Raw genomic sequence first — 17,752 nt, forward strand, 5'->3', positions numbered from 1 at the left:
GCCGTGGGAAAGAGCGCGCGGGGGGAGCTGGGAAACTCCTCTCGTCCGCCACCATCTTGCTTTCCTTCCAGCCGGCCGTGACCGTGGGTTAGAGCGAGCTGGAGCCATGAAGCTGCTAAGCAGAGCCGGGTCTCTCTCGGTGAGCACAGCCTGCGGGCATGGGGTCAGGGTTGGAGAGCAGTTTCTCAGCACGGTGCTACGGCCCGGGGGTGCTTGGTTTGGAGCTCCGGGGCCTTGGGCTTCCGTCTGCCCTTCAGACGGACTCTGCGGGGCCAAGTGGGCCGCAAGCCGGGTGGGTCGGGCATGCGAGGCCCAGGTCGTGCTAGGAGCAAGAGTCCTCGCGCCGGAAAACCTGAAGGGAGTAGGGAAAGGGGTTGAGAGCGGCGGTGAAGTGAGTCGGGGGCGAAGCTTCTGAAGGTCACTGCTGCGCTTGGTGCCCGAGGTGGAAACCGCGAGCCCTGGGGGCCGGGGGCCGGCGTAGACCTGACCCTCCACCCTCACCCTGTCAGCCCCGGCCTCTGCTTCTCACTGTATCACGGAGCGTCAGTTTCCCTGGCGGTTAAGGGGGCTTACGAGTAAAATTGTAAGGAAGAAATGAGCTAATGCATGTGTGCTGCTTATCACTGTGGTAAACTTGGTACGGTGTCCTGCCAGGATGACGTCGTTTTCTCCGTGACTTGCTAGAGAATTCTAGGAGGGCCTCCGGGTCGGCCCTCGGGCGCTGCTTAAGACGGCTCCACCAAGCCCAAGCGAAACAGTGACTTGGGGCAAACTCCTCAGATGTCCGTGTGCTACCACAGGGCAGCGCTGGTTATCCAGAGGGGAGGGGAGGGGCACTTAAGCATCTCAGCTGGGTCGGGTTTGCCCCCTGGGGATAGTTGGCAACATCTGAATACATTTTTGGTTGTAACAACCTATAAGCCAGTTCCAACTGGCCTCTAGAGTACAGAAATGCTTCTAAATATCTTGCAGTGCATAAACATATCCTCCCCACGACAAAAAATTACCTAGCCTGGGGCGCCTGGGTGGCTCAGTGGGTTAAAGCCTCTGCCTTCGGCTCAGGTCATGATCCCAGGGTCCTCAGAGAACCTGCTTCCCCCTCTCTCTCTGCTGACTCTCTGCCTACTTGTGATCTCTGTCTGTCAAATAAATAAAATCCTAAAAAAAAAATTTTTTTTTTTAAATGAACATGTAGGGTTAGGTATTTCTTCAGGCTCTACAAATCATAAATAAGTAGAGATTTAAGAGTGGCTGGGAATTAATGAGTTAGCTAAATCCTCCCACTCCCATGGTTATTTTATCACTCAACACCTTCTGTTGCTTGGACATACCAGAATACAAGACCCTTTTCTTGAGAGAAATGTGTATCACCTGTCTTTTTTGTGTTTAGAGGTTTTACTCCCTGAAAGTTGCTCCCAAAGTGAAAGCCACGGCCGCCCCTGCAGGAGTGCCTTCACAGCCTCAGGACCTTGAGGTTAGTCCCACTGAGTTGCTCACTGGAACCCATATATGGCCTTTCTTTCTTTGGTAATATAAAAGCATTGATCTCATCTCATTTTATTTTTTGTATACAGTTTACCAAATTACCAAACGGCCTAGTGATTGCTTCTCTGGAAAACTATGCTCCTGCATCAAGAATCGGTTTATTCATTAAAGCCGGCAGCAGACATGAGGACTCCAACAACTTAGGAACCTCTCATCTGCTTCGTCTTGCATCCAGTTTGGTAAGCATCTTTACTATCTCCCTTAGTTCAGGAATGCTGTGGTATCTTGATCCTACAGAAAAGAAAAGCTATTGTGTGTTTTGTTTTATAATATTTAAACTAAAAAAGGACCCGCTGTTTAGGTAAAGTTCTTTTCAAATCTATTGACAGTTAGACATTAGATTGTGAGGTAGTGTGATGTTTGCCAACTTGGCATTAAGAAATTCCTAAAAAGGGGCGCCTGGGTGGCTCAGTGGATTAAGCCGCTGCCTTCGGCTCAGGTCATGATCTCAGTGTCCTGGGATCGAGCCCCGAATCGGGCTCTTTGCTCAGCGGGAGCCTGCTTCCTCCTCTCTCTCTGCCTGACTCTCCGCCAACTTGTGATCTTTCTCTCTGTCAAATAAATTAATAAAATCTTTAAAAAAAAAAAAAGAAAGAAAAGAAATTCCTAAAAATACAATTGTTCTTCTTTTTCCAGACTACTAAAGGAGCTTCATCTTTCAAGATAACCCGTGGAATCGAAGCAGTTGGTGGTAAATTAAGGTTTGTTAAAAATAAGTAACAGTAAATGAATAGTGAAAACACCGGAAAATATTCAATTATAAGGGAACTTTTCTGTCTTATCAAGGCAATTGAGGATTTGTTAAACAGACACAAGAAGAAGGCTATTGGGGGCACCTGGGTGACTCAGTGGGTTAAAGCCTCTGCCTTTGGCTCAGGTCATGATCTCAGGGTCCTGGGATCGAGCCCCACATCGGGCTCCCTGCAAAGCAGGGAGCCTACTTCCCTTCCTGTCTCTCTGCCTGCCTCTCCATCTACTTGTGATCTCTCTCTGTCAAATAAGTAAATAAAATCTTTAAAAAAAAAAAAAGAAGAAGAAGAAGAAGAAGACAAGCAAATAGAAAACGGATGGACAAAGAATAGGAACAATCTATTCCCAGAGGCAGAAGCCAGAAACACTGATCTTTACTTATAATCACAGTGTGATGCCATTACCCGTCAGATTTATGTATCGTGTTGGCGGTGTTAAGAGGGAGAATTTTTTCTACGATTAGTGGAATAAATTGATACAACTATGTAGAAAAGAATCAAGGGAAATCTAGTAATATTGAGAAGGAGCATATCTTGCAAATTAAGTTTTTAATCCACCTGGGCAAAGATACTGTTTATTTTTGTAAAGCCTGGAAATAATTTAAATGCCATCTTCAGGGACGTGGGATAAGTACAGTATGATCTAGTGATGTGGTGAGCCTAGTATATAGCAGTTAAGGGATGAACTAGATTATTCCAGTTAAATATTTTGTGGAAAAACAAGATGTTTTTTAAGGTATGAGTTTTTTAAAAGTAATAATATGTAGTGCTAACTTTAAAAAATGCGGCGGGGGGGGGGAGGTGCCTGGGAGCCTCATTCCGTTAAATGGCTGCTTTTGGCTCAGGTCATGATCCTGGGGTCCTGGGATCAATCCCCACATCAGGCTCTCTGCTCAGCAGGGAGCCAGCTTCCCTTCCTCTCTCTATACTGGCCTCTCTGCCCACCTGTGATCCTTGTCTTGTCAAATAAATAAATAAAATCTTAAAAAAAAATAAAAAAAGAAACCATCTCTATCATCCATCTCCACGATGTTTTTTATGTTCCCCACTGAAACTCTAGCTATTAAACAGAAGCTCCCCACTCTCTTCCTGCAACCCCCTACAGTGACCATTCTGCATTCTATGATTCTGACTTCTCTAGGTTCATCCTGAAAGTGGAATCACATTATTTGTTCTTCCAAGACCAATTTACTTCACTTAGCTTAATGTCTTCAAGATGCTTCCATGTGTAACATGTCAAGGTTGCCTTCCTTAAAGGAGAGGGATGCTTAAATATTGTATATTTTAGTCAATGCATATGTGTATTTTTATACTTCAAAATAATTTTTCCAAAGGAATTGGTTGAGTTAACAAAGATGTAAGGAAAGCTTATTCTGATTTAGATAATTCACTGTAACTTGTTTCTGATGCAGTGTGACTTCAACCAGGGAAAGCATGGCCTACACTGTGGAATGCCTGCGGGACCATGTGTAAGTACCTGCATGGGTTGACGACACCTGCTTTTAAAGAAATACGTAGCTGCTCAGGTGTCGTCTTTTAATGTTGCCTATGACCTCTGATTTTGGTTTTGGGTTCTTGCTCAGAAATGTAGAACATTGTGCTTACACAAGGCCTAAAACTTAATACCGAGAACATTACATTTACGTAGCATAGACATTGGTTTTAAATTTTTGACTCGGAGCTCTCATCTTGATGTCTTCTGTAGTGATGTTCTAATGGAATTCCTGCTCAATGTCACCACATCACCAGAATTTCGTCGTTGGGAAGTGGCTGCCCTTCAGTCTCAGCTAAGGATTGACAAAGCTGTAGCTTTTCAGAATCCACAGGCTCGTAAGTACATTTTCAGATCCTGTTCACTTGCTTCTAAGATACTGGGTTTTTTGGGCGCCTGGGTGGCTCAGTGGGTTAAGCCGCTGCCTTCGGCTCAGGTCATGATCTCAGGGTCCTGGGATCGAGTCCCGCATCGGGCTCTCTGCTCAGCGGGGAGCCTGTTTCCTCCTCTCTCTCTCTCTGCCTGCCTCTCTGCCTACTTGTGATCTCTCTCTGTCAAATAAATAAATAGAATCTTTAAAAAAAAAAAAAAAATAAGATACTGGGTTTTTGAGGGGCACCTGGGTGGCTCAGTAGGTTGCACGTCTGCCTTCAGCTTGGGTCATGATCCTGGGGTCCTGGGGTTGAGCCCCACATGGAGCTTCCTGCTCAGCAGGGAGCGTGCTTCTCCCTCTCCCTCTGCTGCTTCCCCTCCTTGTGCGTGTGCTCCCTCTCTCTGCCAAATAAATAAATGAAACCTTGTTTAAAAAAAAAAAAGATAATTGGGTTTTTGAGAAGATCAATTTGTAGAGGGAAGATATTGCCATTGAAATTTTTCTCTGCTTGCATTTAAAACTGCCTTTTCCAAAACCGGTCTGGTTTCTTAACTATATTATTCTAGTGTTTCTAAACATTTATATTGTTGATTGCTTTTCATCTTTGATAGGGTGTAAGTTAATTATAGAGTCCCTGTTTCAGAATTTAGAATACGGTGTTTTTTCAACAGTCTGTTGATACCCAACCCAGCAACAGTTCATGGTTGCTGCTGGTATTACTGTTTAGCCACTTTACTGGATCTTTCCAAAGCAAACACTCTAATTTTTTAAAAAATAAGAACTTTCTTGTTCATATTTTGTGCTTATATAATGTTAAATATATAATCTTGACAAGTATGCCTAGCAAAACAAATCAGTAAATAAGCACCTCTGGCTCTTAGAAGCCCTACAACTTCAGTAGGAGCCAAGGTTTGCAGGTGGGCCACTCAGGTATAAGCAGGTGACCAGCTGCAGGGATCCTGCATAGGATGGGCCTCAACCAGAGCGCAAGCCTCTCCAGTATCTGGAGCAAAGTAGAACTTGGTTGATGCTAGCTAATATTCTTTCACAGTGATACTTTATTTTTATAAAGGAGTATGATCTTCCTTACTCTGGACCTCTACCAAGGAAATACAGAATTGTAGAAAAGATGACTGACTTGTCAATAGTGCCTTCTTCCCTGCTGTTAGCAATGAGGCTCCAGTCCTCAGTCTTTCTTCCTAGATAGTTACTGCCATCTCCTGGCTGCCCCCAAGTCTGCATCTTCAGTCCATCTACTGCATTGCCATTATAGCAGTCCTTCTGACATGAAAATCCTTTAAAGGCTTATTGTCTGTGGGATAAAGTTCAAACTCATTAACTTAGCATATATGTTAACTTCCACAGTCTGGCCCCTGCCCACCTCTCTTGCTTCTTGCTCTACCTTCTTCTCTTCCCAGCTGCAATTTCCCTTGGAATCCATTGTCATACTTTAAGCCTTTGTCTGTTTTCTCTGCCTGAAATGCCACTCCCTAATCACTCTCCTAGTAAACACCTACCCATTCTGTAAGACTCCAGATTTTACTTCTGTTACTTCTTTCCAATTCCCACCGCCCTTCCCTTGCACCCCTGCTGCTCTTTTGCTCTAGTGCTCACATCACACCCATCATGCCTAATTTCACCATTTTTTCCCTCTCAACATATTGAGGGCAGGCATTTATTTTGTCTTACTCATCTCTGTATTTCCAGCACCTAACAGTTTTGGCTTAGGGAGGTTGCCCAAGTAATGAGCAAAGGCACCGACTGAAGCGGCAAGCAGGGACTGTCCCTGCTCCAGCGAGGAGTACACTCTGACCCCCGCAAGCTAGCGATAGGACGTAACACTGGCACTTCCATGTTTCTTCTTCTTTTTTAAGACTTTTTAAATTTATTTGACAGAGATCACAAGTAGGCAGAGAGGCAAACGGAGAGAGAGGAGGAAGCAGGCTCCCTGCTGAGCAGAGAGCCCGTTATGGGCCTCCATCCCAGGACCCTGGGATCATGACCTGAGCCGAAGGCAGAGGCTTTAAACCCACTGAGCTGCCCAGCTGCCCCTCCATATATCTTCTTAACCTGATACCTCCTCATTACTTAGAGACCTTAGGAGTAACTTCAAGGTAAATGACTTTCCCAAGGTCACACGGTACATTGGTGGCAGAACTGTAACTGGATTCAGACTTGAAACCCAGGCCATTATCATGATAATGATACCATGATATCAGGTAGATTAGAGAAGTGGTCAGGCGAGCCCTGGTATGTAGAAGCTGGTGTTATATATAATTTCTTACTTTTCTGAGCACATTCAGCAGGCCGACTTTTAAATTTCAAGCTCTCATGACATTTGAATGCCATAAGGTGACCAAAATTGTATAGTCTAGTTGCTTTCTAGGTTCAAAAAACATTGTCTTATTTGAATTATGTTTCCGCAAAAAGTTCTTTTCTTATTTTACAGATGTCCTTGAAAATCTGCATGCTGCAGCTTACCGAAATGCCTTGGCCAATTCCCTGTATTGTCCTGATTATAGGATTGGAAAAGTGACACCAGATGAGGTACTGATAAAACCATATTACATTTTAAAATGTGCTTGTTTTCACATTAAATTGAACATTCATCTGCCATTTTAGGTTTGTTCGTTATTTTTTTTTTTTTTATCTTCAAATTTTAAAAATTCACCTGGTGGCTTTATTTTTTTATTTTTCCATCAGCTTGCCTTTTTAACTGAAATCTATCTGAAGAACTTTTACAACTTTTAACTAAAGAAGTTTTAACTTTTTTAACTAAAAGAAGTTTTTCTCACAAATGGACATGTTCATTTCAGAAAACGAGTGCAAGCCACAAAAAAAGAATCTCACATACCTAAAGGCACTGAATGTTCATGCCTGGGTATGTTTTCTTCTGAACCTTTTTCTGTGTATGTTTGTCTTTTTTAAACAGTATTTACGTTTTAAATTTCATCATTTTGACCACAGGTCTTCCTTTAACAGCTCAGTATGCAGGTAGGAATGAACCCACGTCCCCTCCCCATCCGTCGTCAGGCTGCTCGCTAGCTTACTGGCCTTCAGCACCTGGCCTTACTTTGCTTTGCTTACTTTTTTACATATATATCATAGCCATATATGTAACATAAAACTTCACATCCAAAATGTGAAACATTCGATGTCAAAGAGTATCTCCTACAAGTATAGGTGCGTGTACATAATCTTAATTTCCTACTCCTACATCCTGCAAAGAAAATGTTTTATCAAAAAGGTTAAAAGAAAAATTGGAAATTATCAATACTTGCAAAGTGTGTCTATGATTCAGAAGTTAAGGTTTTTATTCTCGTTTCATTTCCTGGTTAGAAAACTCTTCACTTTATCAACCAACAGTTTAATGCCCAGCATTCATATGGCGCTTTTAAAAAATTATAACTGATACCATTCAACCTGAACAATGAACATTTTTTATAAGACTGGCCTCTTGTGAGTTTTGAAATTTTTCAGACATCAAAGTCACCCATGTGAAGATACATTATTGAGGTAGCTAAAGAGCATACATAGCAAAATATTTGTTCACAAGGATGTCTGCCGTAGCGTTGCTTTCAATTGTGAAAAATTAGACACAAGTTAAATATCCAACTTTAGGGGTCTAGTTAAGTAACTTACTAAGTATCTGTGGAATGGAATACTACTCAGCCATTCAAAAACAGCGACAAGGAAAAATTCCATAGCATATTTTTAGGGTAGAAAACGTAATTTATGAGTAGGATATACCGCAGGGTCTCAATTTTTAGAAAATAAGGTGTGCGTCTATCCATTCTGGAAAGATGCTGAGATATTAACCATGCTTACCTCAGAGTTACTAGCATTTTTAAACATGTCCTTGGTCTAAAGGAAATTCTAAAGAAATTGGTACTAGAATTCTTTGAGTGATGGCAGCATTCAGTAGGGGGAAAAATGTGATTCCACACTGATTCTAGAGATGTAGGCACCATTGGCTTTAGGGCACAAATTCTGGTAACGTGATTCAGTCACATTACCTTAGCCTAACGATTCTCAACATTATGACCCATTCCCTAGGAACCTTTTCAGCCAATTTTTTCTACTCTGGCTCAGAGTGAATTTTTTTTTTTTTTTTTTAAGATTTTATTTATTTGACAGAGAGAAATCACAAGTAGACAGAGAGAGGCAGGCAGAGAGAGAGAGAGAGGGGAGGAAGCAGGCTCCCTGTGGAGCAGAGAGCCCGATGCGGGGCTCCATCCCAGGACCCTGGGATCATGACCCGAGCAGAAGGCAGAGGCTTTAACCCACTGAGCCACCCAGGCGCCCCTCAGAGTGAATTTTTAATGTCAGATACACTATCTGTCTGTTTACATATGTACATGTATATATATTTGTTTTATAAGTAAAAGGAGTAAAATGTTTTTCTTGCCCCCGAGGGCCAATTTTAACTCTTTGGGAGCAGCAGTCCTCCTGTTGAGGATAGGTTTTAGGCCTACTATAAAATGTTAAATTTTTTTTTTTAATGTTAATAGTACTCTTTTTTAAAATCTATATAAAGATGAAAGAAATCTGCTTCACATCTGCTAAAATCACATAATAAAAGTCATAAGCTTAGTATTTTTTTCAAATTCAGGCCAGTATGTGCTCTATTTTTTTTCAGGCTTTTTTTTTTTTTTTTTTTTTTTTTTTTTTTTTTTTTTTTTTTTTTTTTTTAAGATTGATTTTATTTATTTATTTATTTATTTTTAAGATTTTGTTTATTTGTCAGAGAGACTAAGCACAGGCAGACAGAGAGGCAGGCAGAGAGGCAGAGGGAGAAGCAGGCTTCCTGCTGAGCAAGAAGCCGGATGTGGGAATCGATCCCAGGACGCTGGGATCATGACCTGAGCCAAAGGCAGCTGCCCAACCAACTGAGCCACCCAGGTGCCCCAAGATTTTATTTATTTATTTGACAAAGATAGAGATCACAAGTGGGCAGAGAGGCAGGCAGAGAAAGCGAGGGAAGCAGGGTCCCTGCTGAGCAGAGAGCCAGATGCAGGACCCAATCCCAGGACCCTGAGATCATGACCTAAGCTGAAGGCAGAGGCTTAACCCACTGAGCCACCCAGGTGCCTCTTCAGGTCGTTTTTTAATCCTTTTTTTCCCTCAATATAGCTTTACGGAGATACAATTCACATATCATACAGGTCACCTACATAAAGTGTACAATTGAGGGGCATCTGGGTGGCTCACTCGATTAAGTGTCCGACTCTTGGTTTTAGCTCAAGTCATGATCTCAGTGTCATAAGATTGAGCCCCACGTCAGGCTCCACACTGGACATGGACCCTTCTTGAGATTCTCTCTCTCCCTCCCCCAATTCATGGGCATGTGTGCGCGCATGCTCGCTCTGTAAAATAAAGAAGATCTAAAAAAAAAAAAAAAAAAAAAAAAAGTAAAGCACACAATTCAGTAGTTTTCACTATATTCACCATTATGTAACCATTACCACATTAAGTTCTAGTTCTTTTAATCAATAGTTTAAAAAATCAAAGCAGTATAATTCAGCACTAGATAGTCTGTAGCTCACTACAATAGCTTTTAAGCCTGAGTAGTTTCTGTCGCCCTGCAGTTTTAATTTTTTACAGCTTTTTGTATCTATACCAACATAACGTCACAAAATGTTCTTAATTTTCTCAGTTGCATTACTTTGTTCAGAACCATTTCACAAGTGCGAGAATGGCTTTGGTTGGACTTGGTAAGTTGGGAATTGCTTGCATGTCAGTCTGTTTCTTTAAGAGCAGTCTTTTTAAGCTATAGTTTACGTGAGCACAGAATTGAACCGTATTTGATAACGTCGTCCTCTGTTGATGTCAGACGGGCACTGTGTGATAGGATCTTAATTGGTAGGTTGTTTTGTGTTAGTAAGCAGAATCCAACATTTAACTATGTAAGCTACTGGCTTTGAGTTTATTACAGTATTTGAAAAATCTACGATAAAGGGCAAATTTCTATAAGCAAAGTGCTTTTACAAGTTTTTTGTTTTAAAGAAGTATAATGTAATTGAAAGTAGGTGAAGGGCACAAACAATTCATGGGGAAAATGTGTGTGTATATGTGTGTAGCCAGTAATTGTAAAAGAGAGCCTTGCCTGATAGTTAAAATTTTAACCCATGAGATTGGCAAAAATTAAAAGATTGACACTGCCCAGTATTAACCAGGGTATGGAGAACTTAAGCATTCCCAAAAATTTTTTTGGTGGGAATAGAAAGTCGTATACTTTTGGAGGTCTCTTTAAATATATTAAAATTTTAAATATTGATACATTTAGACCCAGCGATTTTGTTTCTAAGGATTTATCTTACGGAAACAGTTGGTCAGGTTTACAAAATAATTGCACCAAGATTTGTTTTTTGGTTCATTTGTTTTGTAAATAACCATATAATTGAGGTGCAATTCAAACGCCATAACATCCACCTTTTTAAAGTGTACGGTTCTATGAGTCTTATTCTATTCGGCAGGTGTTACAACTATTACCACTATCTAATTTCAGAACATTTTCATCAGCTGCCCCCTCCCGCCAAAAAACCCTGTATTCATTATAGTCACTCCTTATTCCACCTCCTCCGTGCCCCTGGCAACCAGTCTCCTTCCTGTCTCTGTAGAGTTGACTCTCTCAACGTTTCATGTAAATTGAATTCTGCAGTATATGGCCTTTTATAACTGACTTCTTTCACTTGGCATCTCTTCAGAGTCCATCCATACTGTAGCGCGTGCCAATGTTCCATTCCCTTTTCTGGTTAAAATACTCAATTACCACTTTTTGTTCATCTGTTCATCACTTGGGCATTTGCGTTGTTTTCAACTTTTGGCTATTGTAATAAAAACATTCACATATAAGTTTTAGTTCAAACCACCTGTTCTAACCTGTTCCTTCTTCAGGGTATATCATAAGTAAAATTGCCAGGACCTGTGGTAACTGTTGTCTGACGCAGTTGAAGCATTTGACATCCCCCACCGCCCCCCTGCCCAACACACAAGGGTTCTAGTATCTCCACTTCATCACCAGCACTTACTGTTACCTATCTTTTGGTGATGACCATCCTAGCATCTTTGAAGTGGTATCTCATTCCATTTGTGTCTCCCTAAGAACTAATAACATTGAACATCTTTTTGTGCTTTTGGGGCATTTGTGTATCTTCTTTGGAGAAATGTCTTTTCAAGTCCTTTGCCCATTTTTCGATTAGGTTGGTTTTTTATTATTATTTTTGAGTTGTAAGAGTTTTTTATGTACTTTGGATACTAAATCCTCATCAGATACATCATTTGCAAACATTTTTTTCCCAGTCTGTAGGTCCATTTCACTCTTGAAAGTGTTCTTAGATGTGGTATATGTACATACAGTGGAATACTACTCAGTCATCAAAAAAGAATGAAATCTTGCTGTTTGCAACAATGTGGGTGAAACTCGAGGGTATTATGCTAAGTGAAATAAGTCCGTCAAAAAAAGGCAGTTATCAAATGATTTCACTCATAGGTGGAATTTAAGAAACAAAACAGGTGAACATAGGGGAAGGGAAGGAAAACTAAAGGACAAAATCAGAGAGGGAGACCAACCAAAAGAGAGTCTGTAACTGTAGGAAACAAACTGAGGGTTGCTGGAGAGGAAGTGAGGAGGAGGATGGGGTAACTGGGTGCCGGCATTAAGGGGGGCACGTGATGTGATGAGCACTGGGTGCTCAAGAATCACTAAACTGCTCCTAGAAGTAATAATACACAATAATAATACAATGTTAATTGATTTTCAATTTAGCAAAAAAAAAAAAGTGTTCTTTGATGCACAGTGCAGTATTGTTTTAATAGCCAATGATTGGAAACATGCTGATGTCCATCAAGAAGGGACTGATTAAATAAATGATAGTATATCCATATAATGGAATTCTTTATAGCTGCTAAATGTTTGCTCTAGAACACTCAGATATAAATTATGAAAGACAAGTTAGAAACAATATAAAGAGAGTAACACCATTTTAAAAAGAAAAGAAAATGAGGATGATATTCATGCAAGTATGGAAGAAGTTCTAGATGAGTATGTATTAGTGAACTCTAAATGGAATCTCTGGGAGAGGAGCATGGTGGGGGTGGGGGATTCTTGTTTTCTTTACTGGTTCTGTAATTGAATTGTGTAATCACATATTATTTTTAAAACAGATGTTTTATAATTTGTATTTTAAAAATTATGGTTCTAGCTCTGTTTTGTTTCTATTGAAATAGGTGTGAGTCACCCTGTTCTAAAGCAAGTTGCAGAACAGTTTCTCAACATGAGGGGTGGGCTTGGTTTACCTGGTGCGAAGGCCAAGTACCGTGGAGGTAAGCATTTTGTTGTTAAGGCCAGTTTATCAGAAGGACGTGTCCCATCAGAGTAGTGTATTGGAGTGGGATAGGCCTCATCACTTACCACCAAACAGACTCTGTGTGGAAGGAAGGGATTAGATTGCTTGGGTGTTGTGTATTAAACAGGTTTTGTGTGTGTGTGGTGGGGAGAGCAAGAGGGTGTGCTGGGAGCACCAGGCCACAGAAAACCTTAATCTTACTGGGTTAATACTGTGTCATAGAGAATACAGAAGAATAAAGCCAATGGTGACCAAACAAACCTCTTTCTTCCTCACTTTCTCCTTAACATGGCACCAGGTGAAATCCGAGAGCAGAATGGAGATAGTCTTGTTCATGCTGCTCTTGTAGCTGAAAGTGCTGCCACAGGAAGTGCGGAAGCAAATGCATTTAGTGTTCTCCAGTATGTTCTTGGTGCTGGACCACATGTCAAGAGGGGCAGCAATCCCACCAGCTCTCTGTACCAGGCTGTTGCCAAGGGAGTTCACCAGCCATTTGATGTGAGTCTGAATAGTCAGTATCTGTCCTTTTGTTTGTAAAGGCTCAGTATGTATGATGTAGTCCTGTTGATCTGCTTTTAAAATTTAAGGTGAACACAAAGAAAATCTTCATAAAATTGAAGAGATAACCAGGCTTGAGTTTAGTTCCTTAGGGTCTAATAAAAAACTTACTGTCTTTTCAGTTATTCTACTATAGAAAGAGGGGAATGCTTAAAAAATCAGAAATTCATCCTTCAGTGCCCTTTAGAATAAAGTTTCAGATACTAAACATTACCCTAGATTCTAATTAGTCTTATTTTCTGGATTTTCTTTTTTCTTCTTGTGTTCCTGTGGCTATTTCATGAATTTCATTGCTCTTCATGTTTTCCAACCAAATGTGGGGCATGTACACGGAGAAACTGTTTACACACCCACCCCTCCGGTTTGAAATTAAGTAAAGGAAAAAATGAGGGGCACCAGGGTGGCTCAGTCAGTTCAGTGTCTGCCTTCTGCTCAGGTCAGGTTAACCAGAGTCCTGAGATCAAGCCCTGCATCAGGCTCCCTGCTCACCTGGGGAGCCTGCTCTGCCTGCTGCTCCCCCTGCTTGTGCAAGTGTGCACTCGCTTGCTCGCTCTCAGATAAAATCTTTAAAAAAGAAAAAGGAAAATGATGCAACAAAAAGCTGTTAGTCTAGAACACACTTTTTATGACAGTGAGTAAAGTGCTAAAGCTTTCAAAATAATGATACTTAAAAGAAAAAAACATCGGCAAGCAGACTGCTTTAATGAGTGACCAGTTTGCCCAATGTAATATGACCTTCAATAGTAAACCTTTAAAAGGCAACAAATATACTGCATTATAGGATTAAATATTATTCATGATTTCATAACCGTACATTGGCACAAGTAGGTAGTCTTTGGCCATTTGACCGTGAGCAGTAGAAATAAAGTCAACCCCTCTTTCGTTCCTCTGTTTAATACTGTCAATCCAAAATGAACAAAACGTAAAGAATCTCTAAAAGTAGGAAAGAGTTTTATTAGAGCTCAAGTCAGGACAGCTGCCCAGGAAACGTGCCCTTTGTTTGTTGTTGTTTTTTAAGGATTTTATTTATTTATTTGACAGAGATCACAAGTAGGCAGAGAGGCAGGCAGAGAGTGGTGGAATCCGGCTCCCTTCTGAGCAGAAAGCCCAATGCGGGGATCGATCCCAGGGCCCTGGGATCATGACCCCAGCTGAAGGGAGAGGCTTAACCCGCTGAGCCACCCAGGCGCTCCTGGGAACATGCTCTTCACAGGGAAGAAAGTGCTCTGGAGGATGAACAGTTTTTATAGGATCATTTACTTTTTACATTTTATAAAAGCTCAAAAGATTTATAAATTAGCATACAGGCAGGAATCACAAGTTTTATTATAAAGGCACACAGGGAGTAGGGGCACCAGTCATTATTTTAAGGACAACGTGATTTTCCTGTAGGCATCTCATTCACAAAACAGATGTGTATGGTGTATGTGTGGGTGTCAGGCCAGAAATCAGGCTTTTGGTTTGAGCAGAGTTCATTATATATGTTCATGTTGATTTAGAAATCTAAAATGGTTCTCCTGTATCTCAGGCTTTTAGAGGGTTTTTCTCTCTTAAATGATGGTTTTCAAAAAAAAAAATTTTTTAATTTCTTTTTTTTTTGTTTTTTAAAGCAGAGGAACCTTTTTCATCCCATACAGTTTCCCAGCTGCAATGCTAAACCAAAAATGTTCCCTTTTAAAGAAATTCTTTAATGTTTACTTGACACTAAATGCCTTGGAATTGTCTCCGTAGAACCTTGGCGTTCCCTGGAGCATTGTTTGAAAACCGTTATCTTAAATTAGTCCTTTATCACATTTAGCTGCTGCTTTTTGAATTCCCTCTATGTTTCCTCTTTCCTCGCTCATGCTGCTGTTTTCTTCATACTACTCTTTACCTCTGAATGTTAAGGATGCTTTTGGGTGGCTGCAGTTCAGTTCTGATCAGTGATGTCATTTTTTTTTTTTTTTTAAAGATTTTATTTATTTATTTTGACAGAGAGAGATCACAAGTAGGCAGAGAGGCAGGCAGAGAGAGATAGAGGAGGAAGCAGGCTCCCTGCTGAGCAGAGAGCCCGATGTGGGACTCGATCCCAGGACCCTGAGATCATGACCTGAGCTGAAGGCAGCAGCTTAACCCACTGAGCCACTCAGGCGCCCTCAGTGATGTCATTTAATGGAAATTCCTACTTGAGCATTTGGCCGGAAATTTGAGGTATGAATAGGATAGTCTCAAAATGGTCATTACACTTCAAATCATTAAAGAACATTTCTTCTTACGCCTTCTATGGGCTAAGCCCGTGGTTCTCCAACTTTAACATGCCTACGAATCACCTGGAATTATTTTTGAAATGCGGCTTTCCAGATTGCATCTGTGGGGATCTGATTGAGTAAATCTGTTAGAGGAACTGGAAAGTCTGTACTTTTAAAAACAGCCTAGGTGAGGGGTGCCTGGGTGGCTCAGTGGATTAAAGCCGCTGCCTTCGGCTCAGGTCATGATCTCAGTGTCCTGGGATTGAGCCCCGAATTGGGCCCTCTGCTCAGCAGGGAGCCTGCTTCCCCCTCTGTCTCTGCCTGCCTCTCTGCCTACTTGTGATCTCTCTCTCTCTGTCAAATAAAATAAATAAAATCTAAAAAAAAAACAGCCTAGGTGATCTTTGTGTTAAGCGTCCACATAAACACTGGGAAACACGACACTGAGAGTTCGTGTTCTCCTTAGGGAGTGTAACACTCTGCTCAGACTGCAGACAGCAATACCCAGTCCTGAGGCTGAACTTGCGGCTACCTTGGATATCTGGTCACGTCTGCTGAGCATTTTCCCCCAGCCCTTTGACTTTCGTCTGTAGGAGAAGTGTAAGTGAATTGGCAAAAAAGGGGGCCCTCAGCACTAGCAGAGGGAACAGAGTGGGCGTGTCTGATACTGAAGCCCACAGTGTGTGTACCCTTCAGCCATCCTGCCGCTGTGATAATACTGTTATCACAATAAATAAATGTTGACGTTAACCTTTAATCATCAAAGAACGTTAGAAAATACCAGCAAAAAAGTAAAGCGAGCAGTCTGGTTTAGAAAGATTTAAGTGAAAAATGTTAAAACCATTATGGTTTTGAAAGAAGTAACCTGCATCCAAAACACTGCGGCCCTTGCCAGAACTGGTTACGTGAAATCGTAATTCATCTCTTTCGCTTGTACCGCAAAGTTCCTGGGTTTTTTCTATTTGGGAAATTGGGCCCTGTTTTCCCTGGTAAAATGACATCCAGTAAAATTTCGTTCTATTTCAGGTTTCCGCTTTTAACGCCAGTTACTCGGATTCTGGACTCTTTGGGATTTACACCGTCTCGCAGGCTGCCACAGCTGGAGACGTAAGTTGCAAACTCACCAATTCTCCCAAGAGTTTTTCCTCCATTAACATGTTCTTAGTAAAAAAAAGAGAGAGTGTTTGAAAGCCATGACTGATCAGAGCTCTGTATAGTGTAATATCATTACCATGTGTCTGCCTAGAACCAACTTAAAAATGTTTATTTTAAACATTGTGGGTTGAAGCCTCTGCCTTCAGCTCGGGCCATGGTCCCAGGATCCTTGTATCCAGCCCTGCATGAGCTCTCTGCCCAGTGGGGAGCCTGCTTCCATGCCTGCTTCCACCCCACTGCCTGCCTCTCTGCCTACTTGTGATCTCTATCAAATAAATAAATAAAATCTTTAAAAAAATTAAAATTTAAAAAAAAAAAAGTTTATTCATGCTTCCAGGAAAGAGGGAAGAAGTTCTCCTAGGTATTTTGGTTCTGTTTGGGCAGGTGGCATTGAGTTGTCTCTCTGGGACATGTCCGTGGAGAACTCCAGTGACACCAAGGCCTACATACATGTCCTCAACGTAGAGATCGTGTTGAAGTCAGGGTTGTGTGTGGAAGACTGTAGGAGAAAACTGAAGCTTCAATTCCCACTTGGGAGTCCCATCAAGTGACTAGCGGAAGTGGCCCAGAACGGAAGAAGAGAAACTGGTATTTTAAGAGGCCGGGAAAGAGAATGGTTAACACCATCTTGATCCAGTCTGGATTAACATCCAGTTAATTACCAGAGAGCCCTGGTGGTTACAGCAAACCAGGACATCACTGGTAGTATTATTTCAGTTTTCACCAGAGTGTCAGAAGTGAGCTAAAATTTATAGTGTTGAGGAATGAATGAGAAGAAATGTGAAGGGAAAGATTGGAACAGATACAGAACACAGGAAACGATCAATGGATTGGGTCTGAAAAATCGTGAGCGGGTAGGGTGCAGAGTACAAATGGACATGTTAGCCTCGCACACAAAGGCTGCTGGAGGCAAGATGGGGAAGTACATCGCAGTGAGGGAGGAGGCGGTCATGTCTTGAGAGCAGGAGAAGGTAGGAAAGTTGAACTGACGAGGTTTGGGAGAAATGAATGGGTAGATACACACAGAATGGGCTTCAACAGGGTATCTCCTGGAGGTGAGAAACCACAGATTCCCACCATAGTCACGTACAACACTTACTACACATATCGTCATGTATTAGTCATTTCCTAGTTGTTCTTCGGTAGTATTTCTGATGGGAAAGTGGAGGGGGCTGGTCATAGGGTTGATTCAGGGCTGGAAGCCTGCGGTGTGGGCAGATGGCAAGAGAGTGGGGCACCCTGACGAGAGTGACTGAGGAGTGATTCGTGGATCTCGGCCAGAGAACTGAAGCTAGGGGACTTGA

General features: G+C 41.6%; 1 protein-coding gene across 1 annotated transcript in view; it reads left to right on the top strand.

Moving 5' to 3' along the window:
- LOC101672152 (cytochrome b-c1 complex subunit 2, mitochondrial) overlaps positions 1-17,752 on the top strand; it is a 24,576-nt gene continuing 6,824 nt past the window's right edge. Inside the window, exons 1-11 of the mRNA XM_045072719.1 lie at positions 1-139; positions 1,391-1,474; positions 1,575-1,724; positions 2,182-2,246; positions 3,707-3,763; positions 4,000-4,124; positions 6,609-6,706; positions 9,816-9,873; positions 12,389-12,484; positions 12,806-13,005; positions 16,320-16,400. Of these exons, the coding sequence (XP_044928654.1) occupies positions 107-139; positions 1,391-1,474; positions 1,575-1,724; positions 2,182-2,246; positions 3,707-3,763; positions 4,000-4,124; positions 6,609-6,706; positions 9,816-9,873; positions 12,389-12,484; positions 12,806-13,005; positions 16,320-16,400 (1,047 nt within the window). The 5' untranslated portion in view covers positions 1-106. The remainder of the gene's footprint in view (positions 140-1,390; positions 1,475-1,574; positions 1,725-2,181; positions 2,247-3,706; positions 3,764-3,999; positions 4,125-6,608; positions 6,707-9,815; positions 9,874-12,388; positions 12,485-12,805; positions 13,006-16,319; positions 16,401-17,752) is intronic.

The sequence above is a fragment of the Mustela putorius genome, unplaced genomic scaffold, assembly GCF_011764305.1.
Source record: "Mustela putorius furo isolate JIRA1106 unplaced genomic scaffold, ASM1176430v1.1 tig00004041_pilon_pilon_pilon, whole genome shotgun sequence".
NCBI classification, from domain to species: Eukaryota; Metazoa; Chordata; class Mammalia; order Carnivora; family Mustelidae; genus Mustela; species Mustela putorius.